General features: G+C 40.8%; 1 protein-coding gene across 4 annotated transcripts in view; it reads left to right on the top strand.

Moving 5' to 3' along the window:
- The window catches only part of MOB3A (MOB kinase activator 3A), a 45,512-nt gene extending 29,157 nt beyond the window's left edge, over window positions 1-16,355 (top strand). For all 4 annotated transcript variants that reach the window (XM_043976749.1, XM_043976752.1, XM_043976750.1 and 1 more), the window contains 2 exons: window positions 10,902-11,104; window positions 13,946-16,355. In XM_043976749.1, the coding sequence (XP_043832684.1) occupies window positions 10,902-11,104; window positions 13,946-13,975 (233 nt within the window). In that variant the 3' untranslated portion in view covers window positions 13,976-16,355. The remainder of the gene's footprint in view (window positions 1-10,901; window positions 11,105-13,945) is intronic.
- The last annotated feature ends 2,577 nt before the right edge of the window (window positions 16,356-18,932 follow it).

The following is an 18,932-nucleotide window of genomic DNA, read 5'->3' as shown; positions in this document are numbered from 1 at the left end:
TAGTCTTGTGGATTTTATTTTATGCCTTTAAAAACATCACTTTGGAGAAGCTTCAACAGACCAGCTGCCTCAGTTGTAATGCACTCAGCATAGTACCTGGCATGTAATAGGTGTTACACAAACGTTAGCTATTATTCTTACATGTATAATTTTGCTTTTTAAAACTAACTTTATATCAACCTCTTTTGTGTTTGTAGTAACTGCATTTCCTAATGTATCTTTCCTTTATAATAAATTATAAAAGAGAAAAAATAGTTCAGCACAATTAACCAATATATAGACAAATCTAATATTTTATGCGGTTCCACACCCATACTTCCCCATTTTCTCAAAGAAGTACAGGGAGATTCTTTCTGGTCTTTCTCTCTTTAATCATAATTTCAAGGCATTCAGTTTTGATTATTTTTGTTTTTGTTCTTTACATTTACATTTTTGTAGTCAAGGGTTTATCAAACACTGGGTGACTGCTTCCTGCTTTGATGTTATTTGTCTGTTCCACCAATTTCCTTTTCTGTTTTTTAACTAGTACTAAATAATTTTGGTGAGTACCACTTTATAATATAATTTGATCATTAATATAAATATAATATAAATCTGATGATTCTGGGGCCTCTTCATGGCTGCTTTGAATTTTTTTCATTTTTTTCCTTGAGAATTGTGTATGATTTTAACAAATCATTTTGAACTAAAAGAAGTACAGTCCTTGCTGGTTGGCCATGACCTGTTATTTATGATAGTAGGTTTCATACAAGGTTGGCCTCAGGAAGAACCAGGTAAGTGGGGGGGTGGGTCACCCTTTGGCTGAGTAGGGCTTCCTTTTTATACACCTCTTGAAATGTATGTCCTATAACCCCTCTATTTCAATGTCTCCCCTGCCTGGGGTTACATCTAGTTATCTAATCAAATGAAAAATGAAGTGAGCATGTCACACATTAAAGTATTGCTAAGGGATGAAGCAGTGCCAAAGGCACTGAACCAAATGACAACAGAAGGAGCGTGGGGCTCCTCCACTAGCCCACTGTGCACCTTTAGGAGTATCACTTGTGGTCTCTGGTACCATTTCCTCCTCTGTAAGATTAAGAGGTTCAGATAGAAGATATCTGAACTCTGGTGTATCGTCAGCATTCCACTTTCTGTGTTCTGAAAGTTTCTTGCATTAAATGTTTGTTTAGATGTTTTAAGTCCCTTTGAGGCTCTGTTATTCTTATTCTTTAAGTTGTGTTCTAAAGTTCCTAAAACTCTAGACATGAAACATGGGCCCAGTCCTTGAACTTAGAATTAAGGCTGGGAGGCTTAAAAGCACTAAAAGTTAAAGAACAAAGAAACTGGCAGTTCAAGAAATGTCCCTAGGCAGTATATGTTTCATTGTTCAACCATTTCTACACCAGTGGTATACAAAAACTGTTATAGAGGAGGGAGGTGGCAGAGTAACCTTTGGGGGCTGGTAATGCACCATAGCCTTGTTCTGAATGGACAGGGAGAATGTGGATGATCAGAAAGGATTGGCCAGCATTTTTAGAGGCATTTAGAGCCAAAGGGCTTGCTGCTTATTACCTTTGTGACATTTAGTCCCTTTGGCCTCAGTTTCCCTATCTACAAAATGACAGGGTTAGATTAGATCATCTCAGTGGTTCCTTCCAGCTCTAAGTCTGTGAAACTACATGATAAAAGGCATAGAAGCAAGAATTTGGAGGACTGTCTGCAGGAAATTCTGCAGAGCAAGTCTTCATGTAGGGCTCCTTGTAGGGTGTGATAAGATTGGAAGGGTAGAGAAATGATCGTAGCTGACTTCTGATTCTAGGCCAAGCAATTTGGACTTTATCCTGAAGGTACTAGTATGGCAGTTAAGGTTTTTGAGCAGGGAAAAAAAATACAATGAAAATGTTTTTTGAAAAAATCAGGTTAAGCTATAGAGACGCATATCATTGGTATCGTTATCTCTGGCCAAGTCATTTAATCTTAATTCTTTTGTCTGTGAAATGAGGGAAGTACTTGCAGGTTTGTTGTGAGGAAAGTATTTGCAGGCTTTAAAGCCCTATCTAAAAATGAGTTATTACTTTTGTTAATTCTCTTTGTATCTAGATAATTGCATACACCAGTACATCAAGGATCTGTAATTTATTCCATAAATATAGCCATTTTTTTACTTAGCTAGGACTTGTAGAGTGACCTGAGGCTTAGAGAGGTTCAATCAAGGCCCAAGTCTTCTAGACGCCAAATCCAGTACTCATCTGGCCACGCCACACTGCCTCTCTTCAGTGAGAAACAAAGGTGGGCATAACGAGTCAGAGAAGCCGAAGATAATCTGACATTCTCCATTTGCTCTGTGACCTTGGAAAGCATCACTGCTGACCTCTGGACTCAATATCTTCACCTGTAAAGGGAGAAACCAAACGATATAACTCCTTAGGTCCCCTCCTTCCTTAGGATCCTATGGTAGACGTAACTGTGGCTTTGGAAAGTTCACTTCTAACCCCCTCTAATTCCTTCATCTGTAAAGTGAGGGTATTGGACTCAGCCTCTAAGGTTCCATCAGGCGCCAGCCTAAAAACCTCTGTACAGATGTGCACAGGCATCTGGAGCTGCTAGTGTTTCCCCCTGTAACGATTGGAATGACGCCACCTGCTGGATACTTACTGTAGAAGAGTTCTGCCCATGAAGGGAAGGTCTTTGAGGGCAAGACCAGGAGTCAGGAAGTGACGCGGGCTAGTGGGAGGAGGAAGGAAGAGACTGGCGCTCAGTCTCGCTCTTTTTCCTGAGGACGCTGGCGGAGAAGGGAGCTAGAAATGTGCTCTCCCTTTAATAGATAGGAATCTAGGCCTTTCTCTCTCTCTTTACCAAATTCTTATTCTCCTTAATAAATGCTTAAAAGTCTAACTCTTGCTAAAGCTTGTAATTGATTGGCGACCACTCATTAGATATTTTAGACAGTTTAGCTAGAATTTTAGCCCTTAACACCCCTCAAATGATCTTTTAGTTATTTTGTATATACCTGGGTGTGTATGTATGTTGTCTCCCCTAGGAGATTATAAGCTCATTGAGAGAAGAGACTGTTTAATTTTGGGTTTTGCATTATGAGCACCTAACACAGAGCCAGGCCCATGGCAGGGTCTTATGGATTGACACCTCTGTCTGTCTATACGGGTAGCTGTTCTCTGTTGCTTCATCATGACCCTGGGTTCTCAAAAAGGACCTCAGCAGCTTAGCAGATTCTCCCACATTGGAATGCCTTTGAGTACAGTCCAGTGAATGCTTGTCATCTGAGAACCACCATAAATTGGAAGAGGGTTATGACTAGAAGTTTGAAATGGTGAACTTTTTCTGCCTCTCTGACTCCTAAAGGTGTGGAAGAGGTTGGGATCTGCATCAAGGGAAGGTGTGCCCATCACCATGCAATACAGCCCTTGGAGTAGTAATATTAAAAACACCCCTAAATGTAAGCTTAATGTTTGTAAAGCATTTTACATGTAATAGAGCAAGGCTGATAGATTTAATTTCTTCATGGAAAAAGGCTTAAAGACTCCTGAGGTGATATAGGCAACTGTTACAGTTCCCTTTGGCAAACAGTGCTTTTGTTGTCTAATCCAGTAATGATGGATGGCAATATCTGGAGGGTAGAAGTGTGCTTGCGGTCTTTTCAGGAGGCCAGTCCCTAGAAATGGAAATGTTTTGTTGTTTAAAAACCCACTTTTTAGTACCTGTGGTCCGTCTCCCAGGAATGTCATGACTTTGAGTCACGCAGATCAGAATATCCCAAGATGAAGATGTGAAAGGGTCCTTAGAGAAAATCTAGTCCTGAGGCCCAGAGAAGGGAAATGACTTGACCAAGGAGAAGTCAGTGGCTTTGCCACGTCTTCTAACTCCAAACATAGAAAGACAAGTTAGGTATAAGCAAGCTGCATCATGGTACCAGATGATGATTCGCATGCTAGAAGTGGAATAAAAGACATCCTCAGGTCATAAATGACCAGGGGAAGGAGTTAAGCCAGTCTTGTGGTGAGAGTGAAGGACAGTGGATATAAACAGCATTATGTTTCTTATATCCACCCAATTTAGGTGATTTAGAAGAGAGTGGTAGATTTGAGGAGTGAGAGGAGTGAGGAGTGAGTGACTGGCTAAGATGGTGGTGTCAGAATGGAGCTAGGGCTGTTAGCGAGGGATGGACTACACCTAACATAGTTGTCTGGAGTCTTCAGAATCTAATCTAGAGACTTTAAACTGAAAAGGATAGGAGAGGGGGGAAATTGTTCATATGAATCCCAGGGGTGGTATTTTAGTTTTATGGCATTTATATTCAATTGTATATGTTCCAGGCTCCCTCCCATTCTGTAGTGTCCCAAGGTCCCTCCCATCAAGAACAGTAAGTACAACATAGAAAGAGTAGAAGTGGGGAAGAGTAGTGCTTAATAGAAGTTGGTATCGAGGGAAAGAGCCAACAACTTATGACTGTATTTCTATATACAAAATGCACAACATATGGCTAAAGGGTGAGCTAGAGACCCTGTTGCAAAGAGAGAATTTTCACCTTAAAGGAATCACTGAAACTTAGTAGTGTGGAGGAAGGATGGGGGGGCAGGGCATAAGACATAAAATAGGGAAGTAGCATTAAGTATTGAGCTACCTTAATGTGAGGTTATTTAAAAACCTTATTGGAGAAACGTGAGCCCATTTCGGTGAAGATCAGCTGAGGAGGAACAGAAAGCTCTTGCTGTTGAGAATCCAGTATGGACCACACGGACCAAACAAAGGAGTAGATGAGAAGTTAGACGAGGGTAGAACTTGGTGGGAGTTGGAAAGAATTAAAGTTAGGCTTGATACAGGAAAAGCTTCCCAACTGTGAGGGCTAGCATGGGCTGCCAGAACCTGAGGTGAGGGGGTCAGGCGGGGATCTTCAGGAAGAGTCTGAGTGCCCTGTTGTTAGATGTGTTGTTCAGGTGCAAGTCAGACTAGATGACGTGTAGGAGAAAAGGAAGTGAGAGTCCCACTGTACTTTGCCTGGTCAGACCATACATGGAATTTTAGACACACATTAACAGGTGCCAGTGCCAAGCTGGCAAATAGAACACTTTATAAAAGTTTCTTGGACTAGATTGGGAAGATGAGACAAATGAGGTGACAGTTAACATATTAACAGGATGTAGTTGTAACAAGTTGAATAGAAGCAAGGTTTCCCAATGGAAAAAGAAAATTTCTCAGAGTCCTTCAAGGTTGCAATACTTAGCCCACCCATAGTCTTCTGTGGTCATGTAATGGCAAAGATCCTGATTCAACAACACATTTAGATTTGATGTAGGGAAAAATTTGGTAATAATGAGCGCTTTCCAGAAGTGGTCGGCCTTAAGAGGTAGTAGGGTTTCCCCTTTCTGCCCACTTTGAGGGTTTATGATAAAGAGGCTTATCAAACTAGACTCTGATGTCCCTTCCAGCTGTAAGATTTTGTGATTCTGCCTTTAAGGTGATAGAAAACACAGTTGGCACAAAGACATACTATTGTCATGATGGGAGAATTCAGCTACCTGAAAAGTGCGTGGCTTGCTTTAAGGGTAATTTTATTCTTCAAGCTGGAGGAAGTGGGAATGAGAACTGTGTTAGATCTAATCCCAATAAATAGGGTCTAACTAGTTGCTAAAATTTAGACCATGTCACCCCCCTGTTGAAGAATCTTTAGAATGTGCTTTTTGGGGTTTTTTTTTTGCCTCCAGGATAAAACACAAATGCCTTTAAACACAAATGCTTTTAAAGCCTTTCACAATCTGGTTCCATGATGGTTTCCTGCTTGATTTTATGCTGCTCTTTCTTACTGACTCTACCTTTGAGCCAGATTGCCATCCCGTATACACACCATCCATTTTCTTTCTCCATTCTTTTGTACAGATTGCCTTCCTACCTTGAATTCATTTCCTCCTCATCTCTTCCTTTTAGGAACCCTGGCTCCTCCCTTTCCTTCCACCTTTCCTGTCTCCCCTGTGGTTAGTATTGCCCACCCCTCCCAAAGTTGTTTGCATATTATGTGTATGCATCTATTCAGTTTGCCTGCTGGTGAACACTTTGTTTCTTCCAAATAGCACATAAGCTTCTTGAGGGCAGGGACAGTTTTGTTGATTTCTTGGTGTTCCCCGTGCCTAGTGCCTAGACTTCAATGCGCATTGGATTGGATTATATAGTAGACTGTATACTTTGTCATTCAGATTTTTAGAAAAAATTTTCAATCTTCCCCAATAATATTTCCTTTCCCAGAGAATTAAAGGACTGGAAAAGAGCTTTATAAACCATCTTATCTATTTCAAACAAGTCTATATTTAAATAGATCCTAACTGATGGAAATCTGTATCTAAATAAAGCATTTCCAGAGAAAGATTTTCCACAGCCCCTCTGGTAGCCTATTGCATATTCAACAACTCTCCCAGCCAAGAAATTCTCCTTCTTCTTTAAGCTAAACCCTTCATAATGTTATTTAAACATCTTTCTTCTTCTATTCTGGGTAGCTATGGAGAGCATTTATGCTGGTCTCTGTCACTTATATGACTCATTCAGATTGCCCCTCAGCTTCTTCAAGTTAAACGATAGCTGTTCTTACCACATTTTCCTCAGATGTTCTTTATTAACCTTTCAGTAGCATCTCTGGGCTTTTCTCTAACCTCAGTTCAGTGACAGTGCTGTCAGCAGAACTAGCAGCTCCACCACGCATCACCAGTACCTGCTTGTGTGACCTTGGACAAGGCACTTCACTGCTCAGTGCCTCAGTTTCTTCAGTTGGAAATGAAGCTGACATCTCTAAATTGAAATCAATAGAAAGGGGTGATTAGGTGTAATAGAGTCAGAAGACCTGAGTCCAGGTCCTACTGTGCTCCTCACTCCCTGTGAAATCTTGGCAAGTCACTAAGCCCTCTGGGCTTCCATGTTACAGAATGGAGGGCACTCTACCCAGAAAATATCCAAGGGCCTTTTCAGCTCTAAATCTATCATTCTGTCTTGCCTGCTTCCTAGAGTTGTTGTGAGAATTAAATGAGACAACTTTTGTGGAAATGCTCTTGTCCATTGACAGGTGCTATATAATCTGAAGATTGAAAGAAATAATATACATGAAAGTGCTTTGAGAAACGTGAAACAAAAGGTTTCATAAAATAGAATGTTGGGATAAGAAGGACATTTATAGGTTACTTAGCCTAACATTTTTATTTTACAAGGGAGGAAACTGAAAGGGCCCACAGAGGGCAGTGACTTACTCCTGGCCCCCCTTACACGGCTCTTTTTCTCTAAATGCACTGGCATCTTTCTAAGCTTGCTACTAACATTGGTATTATTGAGGTATGAGGTACTGAACTTAACTGGAAGATAGTAAAAAACTGAATTCTACAAATATATAGCAATCTTTCTTTTTTTTTTAATTTTTTTTTACATATAAGGTATTTTATTTTTTCTGTTACATGTAAAGATAGTTCTCAACTTTTGTTTATACAGGCTTTACAATTTCAGATTTTTCTCCCTCCCTCCCCTCCCTCCCCTAGACAGCAGGTAATCTGATATAGGTTATATCTATATACATATACATATATCTATACACACATATATATATACACATAATAACATTAATCCTATTTCTGCATTAGTCCTGTTATAAGAGAAAAAATCAGAGCAATGATGAAAAACCTCAAAATAGAAATAAAACAACAGCACCAAAAACAAAAGAAATAGTATGGTTCATTCAGCATCTATACTCCACAGTTCTTTTTTTTTTTTTCTTGGATTTGGAGGTCCTTTTCTATCATGAGTTCCCTGGAACTCTTCTGTACCATTGCATTGGTGAGAAGAATATAGTCCATCACAGTAGATCAACACTCAATGTTGATGTTACTGTGTACAATGTTCTTCTGGTTCTGCTCATCTCACTCATCATCAGCCCACACAAGACCCTCCAGGTTTCTCTGAACTCCTCCTGCTCATCATTTCTTACAGCACAATAGTATTCCATTGTATTCATATACCACAACTTGTCCAGCCGTTCCCCAATTGATGGGCAACCCCTCAACTTCCAATTCCTTGCTACCACGTAAAGAGCAGCTATAAATATTTTTGTACATGTGGGTCCCTTTCCCCTTTCCATGATTTCTTTGGGAAAAAGACCTAAAAGTGGTATTGCTGGGTCAAAGGGTATGCACAGCTTTATCGCCCTTTGGGCATAATTCAAAATATATAGCAATCTTTCAAGAAGCTATGCTACTATGTATAAACAGGCTAAATACCATTACAGTTATTGGTAGTTCATTGAAAATATTTGTTTAATAAAATTATTGCAAAAGTTAAGGTGGGGGGCAGCTAGGTGGCACAGTGGATAAAGCACCGGCCCTAGAGTTAGGAGGACCTGAGTTCAAATCCGGCCTCAGACACTTGACACTTACTAGCTGTGTGACCCTGGGCAAGTCACTTAACCCCAACTGCCTGACCTAAAAAAAAAAAAAAAAAAGGTTAAGGTGGTAACTTGCTCAAAAAAATTTATTAAGTCTTTTAATGATCATTGTATTAGATTTTTTAAAAAAACATCTTTTTTTATTCTGAAGTTAAATACCAAAAAAGAACATTTTCCACAAACACAGTAGAAAACAGAAAGAGGATTCTCCATACCGACTGTGAATCTATACTTCATACCACTTGCCTTTTTGGTTGTTTTTTTCTTTTATTAATTTTTTTAATCAGTAAAAACTGCCTCATCATACTTGCATCCCCCTCCCTTAATTGAGAAAGAAAGAAAAGCAAAATCTCTGTTAAAAACATTTCTAGTCTAGTAAAACAACCTCATTGGCCATCTTCCCCCTCCCTGCCCAAAAAAAGTCACATTATGTACTCTTGAATCTTTTACCTCTCTTTCAGAAGTAGCCTATTTCATTGAACCCTTTGGAATTATGGTTGGTCATTATATTAATTAGAGTTCTTAAGTATTATAGAGTTGTATGTCTTGACAATATTGTTGTCATATAAATTCTGCTCCCATCACTGCATCAGTTCATACAAGTTTTCCCAAGCTTTCTCTAAAACTGTCCTCTCATCATTTCTTATAGCACACTAGTATTCCATCACATTTCTATGTCATAACTTCTTCAGTCATTCTCCAGTTCATGAGTACCCCCTCAGATTCCCATTCTTTACCATCTCAAAAAGAGCTATAAATATTTTTGTATATCCGTAGTAGTTTGTTTTTCTTAGTACTGATGCTTCCTTTAACCTACTCTCATTCTAAAGCCCCTTTCTCTCTTCTCCCCCTTTCTCTCCTGTTTCCCTGTTTCTGGTAATAGATTTCTGTATCCAGCTCTGTGTGTGCGTGTGTTCTTCTCTCCTTCGATCAGTTCAGATAAGAATGAAAATCTCAAGTATCAGATTCCCCTCCTTTTCCATTCTTCTTTTGAGAAGTCAAGATATGGGGCAGCTAGGTGGCGCAGTGGATAAGAGCACTGGCCCTGGAGTCAGGAGTACCTGAGTTCAAATCCGACCTCAGACACTTAACACTTACTAGCTGTGTGACTCTGGGCAAGTCACTTAACCCCAATTGCCTCACTTAAAAAAACAAAAACAAAAAAGTCAAGATACAACAACTACTCCAAGCCTTTTATCTAATTACACTCCCTCTGGGACCTCTGATGATGGTAGAGTTCTGAGGGGATACACATAAACAACTCCCTATGTTGGAATGTAAGCTGTTTATCCTGTTTAGGCTCTTATGATTATTCTTTCATGGCGTGTGTGTGTGTGTGTGTGTGTGTGTGTGTGTGTGTTTCTCTTGACTCCTTGTGTTTGCACTTCAGAGTTTATATACAGCTCTGCTCTTTTCATCAGGAATGTTTGGAAGTCTTCTGTTTCATTAGAGATCCAATTTTTCCCCCTGTAGGATTATATTCATTTTTGCTGGATAAATTATTCTCGACTATAAGCCTATATTCTTTGTCTTCTGGGATATTGTATTTCACAGTCTCCACTCCTTTATAATAGTGACTGCTAAATCATGTGTGATTCTGACTGTGACTCCTCAGTCCTTGAATTCTTTCTTTCTGACTGCTTACAGTATTTTTTCCTCTGACCTGGAAGCTCTGGATTTTGGCAACAGTGTTCCTGGGAGTAGATGCATAGATCTTTCCTATCTTGTGAAGTTCCATGGTGGAAGTCATCCTTTGCTGCAATTTCTCATTGGGTTTCTTGATCATTATTTGGTTCACATTGTTGCTGGCTTAAGTCTGTGGGCGCTTGGATAATATGCCTCCCATTCAGGAAACCATCTTGACCTGAAATCTTATCCTGATATATTTACCCATGAGCTTAGGTAAGGGCAGTGGTGCAGAGATATGGGATCACAATCAGAGGTGGAAACTAGAAGCATTTTTCTAGTACTTTTAAAAGTTTTACAACATGCTTTCTGCACAGCTCTGAGTGCCACAGGGCCATAATTATCCCCATTTTATAGATGAGGAAAGTTATCCTTAAGAGAGGATAATGACCTGCCCACTGTCACACGCTAATAAGTTACAGTTATAGCTGTGATTTAAACCTGTTCTCTTGACTCCCAAGTACATCATACCTTCTACTCCACCACACAGCCAGAGGAACTACAATGATTAGCCTAGTCCCATAACTAACTCCCCAAGCCTAGTGAATGCTAGATGTTAGTTTAGAAAAGACTAGTGGGGGGTGGGGGGGCAGCTAGGTGGTGCAGTGGATAAAGCACCAGCCCTGGATTCAGGAGGACTTGAATTCAAATCCAGCCTCAGACACTTGACACACAATCCTCATTGCCTCTCCCCCCCCAAAAAAAGAAAAGACCGGTGGGCTTCCACTCTCACTGTAGTCATCCAGAGCACAAGACAAATGATTTTTGAAAAAATATATAGTCCTCATTCTTGGTTCTTCTCTTTTAGGTACTCCATTCCCCAAGAACTTTCTGCAAGTGGTAAAGAAGATTCTGTCCAGGCTTTTCAGAGTTTTTGTTCATGTTTACATCCACCACTTTGACCGAATCACTCAGATGGGCTCTGAGGCTCATGTGAACACCTGCTATAAGCACTTCTACTATTTTGTGAAAGAGTTTAACCTGATAGACACCAAAGAGTTAGAACCACTGGTGAGTAGAGGCAGAGGCATGGGGGCCGGGGAGGGGACAAGGGTAACAAATAGCCACTAGTTTTGTATCCTTTTACCTGTCTTCACCATCTGAGGGGATTAATACTTCAGGGAGGGCTTGGATCAGGTCACCTCCAGTGCCCCTTCCAGTTCTGGATTCTCTAGTGCAAGCAGGAAAACCCAAGTAGCAGAGTCTCTCCATGGCTTTAATTGAATCCATGAGTGAGCAATCTGAGATAACCAACTTTAGTGTGAAGGGTTACAACCAGGAGATGGATCCCATTTCTGGCACTTACCAGCTGAATCAGGAGTCCACTGCCCAGAAGATCAAATAGTCAGCTGACTTCCATATAAGAACCATATTTTCTGTTTTGCCCTAAATGGAAAGAAAGTGCCTTTTATTGACCGAGACAATTCTTCCTTTGCTAAGGTGTGGCTGATAATCAGTAGTTCTTGAGGCCCTGGAGTGGGAATGGGCTGAGGCAGGGAAGAAGACAAAGGACTGTCTGCAAGGAAAATCATACTGCTAAGAGTGAGTGAGACCTGCTGGATTTGGGAGGGTGCATTCCTCACACTAGCAGGTTCAGGGTTCTCTCAAAAGTTCAAATTCAGATCTAATCTGGAGATTGTCCTCATCCTCAGAACATTTTTTAAATGAAAAAACCAAAAACTCATGCCCACTCAATTGAACAGACTCAGTTCAACAAACCTTAAACACCTACTTTTTTTTCCCCTCATTTTTTTTTGGCTTTTTGGGGGGCGGGCAGGGCAATGAAGGTTAAATGACTTGCCCAGGGTCACACAGCTAGTAAGTGTCAAGTGTCTGAATCTGGATTTGAACTCAGGTCCTCCTGAATCCAGGGCCAGTGCTTTATCCACTGCGCCACCTAACTGCCCCCCAGCATTTACTTTAACATGTAAAACAACCAAGTGAGAAAAGCAATAGTCACAGGACTAAATACAAATGCAGCTCAGTCAAATTGTGGCCCAAATTCTCTTAATGCAGAAGCTGCAGGACAGAGGGTAAAGTATCCTACTGTAAAAGAACCAAAAATATTATCCCAGAGTCTGGCACAAAGGATCCACCGAGCCATCCTCCAGCAGTAAAAAGACATCTGCCATGCCTGTCCTGACCACTCTTTATTTTTTTTAAGGGGCAATGAGGGTTAAGTGACTTGCCCAGGGTCACACAGCTAGTAGGTGTCAAGTGTCTGAGGCTGGACTTGAACTCAGGTCCTCCTGAATCCAGGGCTGGCGCTTTATCCACTACACCACCTAGCTGCCCCTAACCACTCTTTAGCTGGGCCTGTGAGGCTCAGCTCTGGCCTGGGCACAAAGAAGTGAGGCAGGCTCCCTCCCTCCCCTCTCAGCTGCTCCTCTAGGAGTTTTGGAGATGGAAAAAGGCTGAACTTTGAGGACACGTGCAAGGCCTGTGTGGAGGGTAGACTCACAGGACCTAGGGGTGGCTCTCATCCCTGCCACTTGCAGCTGTACTGCCTCAGTCAGGACGGTTTCTGAGGTCTCTTCCAGCTCTGAATCCTGTGATTTACCCCATAATGTAAGGGGTGCTCTGTGGCAGTCATTCTCAAATTGGGTTCATCTGTACCATTTCCAAAGACATCAGTGACCTCCCATGTCCCCCAAGACACCTTACCTACCAAAAGAATCCTATCTCTTCCTTAGGCTGAAAATACAAAATAAGCAGTTTCAAGAGGAAAGCCGTGAGATAAAACCATCCCAACACCTTCAGACTTTCCTGAGGGTCCTCTTCACTTGAGAAATTCTGCTGTGCTCTATTGATTGGTTCCCTGATTGCACGGTGCTCTCTACTGCCCATAAGGTTCATATTATCATAGACTCTGAACTGGGAGAGGACCTCAGAAGGTGAATAGGAATCCCTTCCACAACATTTCTGACAAGTGGCCTTTGCTTAAAAACTTCCAGAGGTAGAGAATTCATTACCTTCTGAGCCAGCTAATTAACACTTTTCGACAGCTCTGATTTTTAAGAAATTCTCTTTATATTCAGCCAAAATCCACTGGGGCCAAACAAACCAAACCAAATCTTTTTGCCACATGACAGGCTTTCCTATATTTGACTTTGTAAATTCTGTTTTGTTTTTTGTTTTTGGTGGGCAATGGGGGTTAAGTGACTTGCCCAGGGTCATACAGCTAGTAAGTGTCAAGTGTCTGAGACCAGATTTGAATTCCAGGACCAGTGCTTTATCCACTGCACCACCTAGCTGCTCCCTTTCCTATATTTGAAAAGAGCTATCCTGTTACCCCTAAGCCTTTTCTTCTCCAGACTACACATCCCCAGTTGTGTCAGGCCTCTGTGGCCTGGTCTGGTCACCTTAAAGACCAGCCTATCACCCTCCTCTGAATTCTAGCTTGCCAATGTTCAGCCTAAAATGCAGCACCATTTGTGTATGTGTGTGTGGGGGGGGATATACAATTCTTATTGCCTGTGAATAGCGGAAGTGCCAAACAACACCTCCTCCTCGTTACCTATTAGTCAGCAATCATTTCTGAAATTCAGCCAACAGTAAGTGCTTGCCTATGTGCAAGGCTCCATCCTAGGCACTAAGGGATACATAAATGAAGACTATGAAGCATGGGTGTCCCTGCTCTTCCATAATAGAATTGTATGACAGTAGGAATGTTATAAATGTCCCTGTAAAATGCTGGCTGGTTGTTACTGTAGTGCCTTTTGGTTTTCAGGAGGCTAAAAATAAATTCACCCTTGGCACCTACAGACTTTTGGTCTGGGCCTTCCCTCCTATAGTTTTACTGATTCCCATAATTCACTCTGTCATCTGGGTTGGGGGGCTTGTTTTTGACAGAAGGAAATGACCGCCCGAATGTGCCACTGAAAATGGAGCCACCTCTCAGATCCACCTTTCTGCACCCAAGAAGCTGGAGATACCATCTGGAAACCAGAGACTGATACACGCATTAAAAAAAATCTATTTTTTTAAACCAGAAAACCCCCAGTGAAAATTCCTTATATCTTTTCTTGAGCACTGTGACATTACAGTAATCATTTTTAAGATGCTTCATAGAGTTAAAGATTCTTTTTGTTTTGTTTTTAGAGTTGATTTCTAGAGGGCAGCCTGCTAAAGTGGAAAGACCACTAGTTGTCAGCACTAACTAGTCATGTCTCTACCACCTGCAAGCTGTGTGACTTTGGGGCAAATCACTTCATCTCTCTAGGCTTCAGTTTCTTCATCTGTAAAATGACGAGGGTTGAATTAGATGACCTTTAAGGTCTCTTCCTTCTCTAAGATTCCATAATTTTATGATTCTAACTTTGCTTCCAGCTCTTAAAAATCTATGATTCTTAGTGAATGGAAAACCCCACTTTGTCCTTAAACCACTTTTGTCAGGAGGCAGAAGAGCTTTGTCAGCAAAGCCACCTGATATTTCATCATTTCATCTGTGGCCCCACTGAAGTCCTCATCTTGGAGACCTGATGCTGTAGCATATCAGCCTGGACTTGCCTTGAGACAGTATTGGTCGCCTTCTCTTGGGTGCTCTATGCGCTAATCCCCCAGACGTGGGAGGGGAAGGATTGTTATTTGCTCTTGAGAACCAGATGGAGAACTTTCTGCAGAATGAGGAGGAAAAAGCAAAGTGAGAGAGTTTATTGAGTCATAGTTATGAATAAGAGCCCTTTAGTCTTACAAGTAGCCACTGGTTTTTACCTCTAGTTTTTGTTTTTGTTTTTGTTTTTGAATATAAGGTACGACTAGCGCACAGACTGCACTCTCCCTCATCTTTACTTTTACCCCAATGCTCTGGCCGCCTCAGCTAGTCAAGATATGCATTTTGTTGAAAGCCAACTCCTTCTTACTCCTTCTAAACCAGGGTTTCCCAAATCAATTTAGCCACAAAACACTTTTGGTTAGAAAGTGTTTTGATTGAACCTTTAAATTCCTGTCCAGGGAATCCCTAGGAAAAAGGAAGTTGGAGACATTTTGGAGTAAAATGGAAGACATTAAATCTATTTTCATAATGGAAAATTGCTATTCATAATTAGCATTTTAATAATGCATCATTTCATATTTAATATTTTAGAGCTGGTATCACTACCATCAGTGCTCATGAAATTCTTATTCACCTGATGTGGAATGCCTAGGTCCCACAGAACAGAGTTTGGAAAACTATAATAAAGCCCAGCACATCACCATGTATTTCTTCTGAGCTGGAGATGGAATTTTCATGAAGGTTCATTTACCTCAGACTGAGGTACGAAGAACAATCCCTTATAATTGGTGAACCCTAAAGGATCTCACTTTTCCATTACCAAGGAAACTGAGGTAAATCTTCTCTCATTCACATCTTTTTAGTTGAGGACTGGAGTTTTGTTTTTGACATCTTTTGCTTTTAGGTGTTTTGAGTTCAATTTTCTCATGATGAGGAAGAAGACTGACCTTTGTTTGATAAGAATTATTGTTTGAAATACAGGTCACCAAGGCCAGTGGACCAAATTCCTGTGTAAATCCTTCTGGTTCTGGGTATTTTTTCTTAGGGAAATGCCTTCATAGGACAGTGTGAACTCCACCCAAGTGACCAAAAGAAGCCATATCCTTTTCTCCAGTACTCTAGACCTAATCCTTCAACTGCTGAAAATTTTGCCCGTCCTTGGATCATTCCTGGAATCATTACTATTGGATTTTTTGGTTGTGTCTCTTTTGATGGTTCTGAATTTCTGAAGACCATGTTTGAATTTGGTACTGCCTACAAATCATTCTCTGTTAGTGCACAGCTACATTTACTGTAAACCTCTGCTGAGATAACAAGCTTGTTGAAATTGGCTGAGATCCATCTGCTGCTCCGTCTGTTAGACCACCCATCTTCATCACTCCCAGTGCAAAGACCCAAAGCTCGGGCCCTTTCTAACCATATCAAGCATTTCCAAAAATTGAGAAAGGTTATATCAAGTAAATTTTTTAAAAAATGTTTTTGTGTTAGCAGTGACCAAGCTACCGCAGCCATCTCTCTTATATATTTAACTATTCAGGAGGCAAGCAGCACCTGGAGGTAGCTTAGAATGAGCCCAACACATTCCCTTCTTCCACTGCTTGCTGAATCAGAGGGGAAACTGGAGAAGTACAAATCCCTGTGGAATTCTGCTTTTGCTGGATGGACTCTGTCACTTAAAGTTGTTTGAAACACTCCCCTCTCCTCTACCACATACCACTATTATTCTTGGAAATGAACATAAGAATAAATTATGCTGTATTTGTCTAAGTAGTGTGGTCTATCACTTATTACTTTCCTACATAGAAAAAGGATACTTGGTGGTTTGCATGAGGGATGTGCTCAGGGACTGGAGTCGCAAGCAGTATTGGAAGCACTACATGTCCTTTCTTGGCTATTTTTTTTTTCCTGGAGTTGGTCTCAGTAATTCCTAAACAAGAATATTCGTATCACTTGCTTTTTTTAGACAGTTGAGTAAGTCTAAGCAGATTGAGGTAGTGGAAATAACAATAGCTGACATTTAGATAATACTTGAAAGTTTGCAAAGTATTTTGTATGCCACATCTCATTTAATCCTCCCAGCAACCCTGTGAGGGAAGCCCTACAAGCTTTACAAATGAAAAAACAAATTCAGAAAGGGTCAGTGACTTGGAGTATGATCGTGTTTGAGGTAAATTTGATGGATCTGCCTTATTTTCTGAGAAGTAACATGTTACAGTGGTTACAGATGGCACTGGATTTCGAGCCAGGAAGCCCTGGGCTCAAACTCTATTTCAGATACTTATTGTATGTGTGACCCTGGGCAAGCCACTTAACCCTCATTGCCCCGCCAAAAAAAAAATAATAATAATAAAAATCAGGGGGAGTTAGACTTGATGGTCTCTAAAGCCCTGTGTAGTTCTAAATCTCAAATGCCATGACTCAGAATCCTGCACTCTCTCCATTGCAGACCGAGTCAGGAAACAGGGTCTTGTCTCTACTTCTCTTGTATCGTGTAACCTTGTGCAAGTTACTCATCTTCTCTAGGAGAAAGGATTAGACTAGATCAGGGCTTCTTAAATTTTTTCCTCTCATGACCTCTTTTCACCCAAGAAATTTTTACATGTTCCTGGTATTCTACTGTTGCCAAATTTTTCATGACCTGGGCCCACATCAGTTACACAATCCCATATGGGGTCTTGACTCACAGTTTAAGAAGCTTTGGACCAGATCTCTGAGATGCTTCAAAACTCTAATGTGTTATAATTCCGAGTGGAAAACAACTCTTATCACTCAGGGATTTGCCCTTTTCCACTTTTGGTTGTGAATTTTAGACAGATACACAGCTGGAAGGACCTTAGAAGCAATCTAGTTCAAACCTCTCATTTTACATATGAGGAAACTGAGGCACAGAGCAGTAAAGTGACTCATCAAAGCTGCACAGATGGTAAATGGCAGAGCTGGGTTGTGAGCCCAAGGTATCAGACTGAATCCAGGGCTCTTTCAACTGCACTGTGTTTTTTCAACTGTTTCATTAATTAGAATTTCATAATTCAAAAGTTGAAGAAATTGGGGGAAGCTAGATGGTGCAGTGGATAAAGCACCAGCCCTGGATTCAGGAGGACCTGAGTTCAAATCCGGCCTCAGACACTTGACACTTACTAGCTGTGTGACCCTGGGCAAGTCACTTAACCCTCATTGCCCCACCAAAAACAGAACAGAACAAAACAAAACAAACAAACAAACAAAAAAGTTGCAGAAATCCGCTGTTTGCTGAGGCAAACTACTTTCTGGACCCAAATCTTATCAACAAGGAGGAACTGGTTACTAGGATAGGAATGATGGGAAACTTGGGAAGTGGCTATTCCATCTTAGAATGTGTGGTAGAGAAAATCGGAAATTCACCCTAGTCCCACATGCACCTGAGATTCTAGGAAAGCAGTTTAATTCAACAAGCACATTTCAGGAAGTTTAGAGAAAAGGATAAAGGGGATATCTTGGACCTATAAAGGAAGCCAGCCGAGGAGGGATGGGGAAACTTTTGTTTCCAATCTTAGTAGTATTTTTCCCCAGTTACATGAAAAGATAGTTTTCAACATTCATTTTTATAAGATTTTGAGTTCCAAATTTTCCTCCCTCCTCTGCCCCCTCCATAAGACAGTAACCAATCTGATACAGGTTATATACAATCATGTTAAACATATTTCTGCGTTAGTCATGTTGTGAAAAAGAATCAGGACAAAAGGGGAAAACCTCAAGAAAAAACAAAAAAAGTGAAAATAGTATGGTTCAATCTGCATTCAGATTCCACAGTTCTTTCTGGGTGTTAAGAGCATTTTCCATCATGAGTCCTTTGGAATTGTCTTGGATCAGTTGATCATCACACAATGTTGCTGTTACTGTGTACAATGTTCTCCTGGTTCTGCTCACTTCACTAAGCATCAGTCCACTTAAGCCTTTCCAGGTTTTTCTGAAATCTGCCTGCTCATCATTTCTTATAGACCATAATATTCCATCACAATCATATACTATGGCTTGTTCAACCATTCCCCAATTGATGGGCATCCCTTCAATTTCCAATTCTTTGCCACCACAAAAAGAGCAGCTATTATTTTTGTATATGTGGGTCCTTTAGGGATGGGAAATTTTCAAGAATAAAATTTTGAAGACAATTTTAGCGAGAAGGAAAAGGATGGTTATCTAAAGAAACTTATTGTTAATGCTTAAGGAAACTAACCAATTTAGATTTTTAAAAAACAAGGGGGGCAGCTAGGTGGCGCAGTGGATAAAGCACCAGCCCTGGATTCAGGAGTACCTGAGTTCAAATCCGGCCTCAGACACTTGACACTAGCTGTGTGACCCTGGGCA

Source organism: Dromiciops gliroides, chromosome 1 (genome assembly GCF_019393635.1).
Source record: "Dromiciops gliroides isolate mDroGli1 chromosome 1, mDroGli1.pri, whole genome shotgun sequence".
NCBI classification, from domain to species: Eukaryota; Metazoa; Chordata; class Mammalia; order Microbiotheria; family Microbiotheriidae; genus Dromiciops; species Dromiciops gliroides.
The sequence above is the reverse complement of the archived record's forward strand: the minus strand, read 5'-3'. Positions and strand labels throughout refer to the sequence as shown.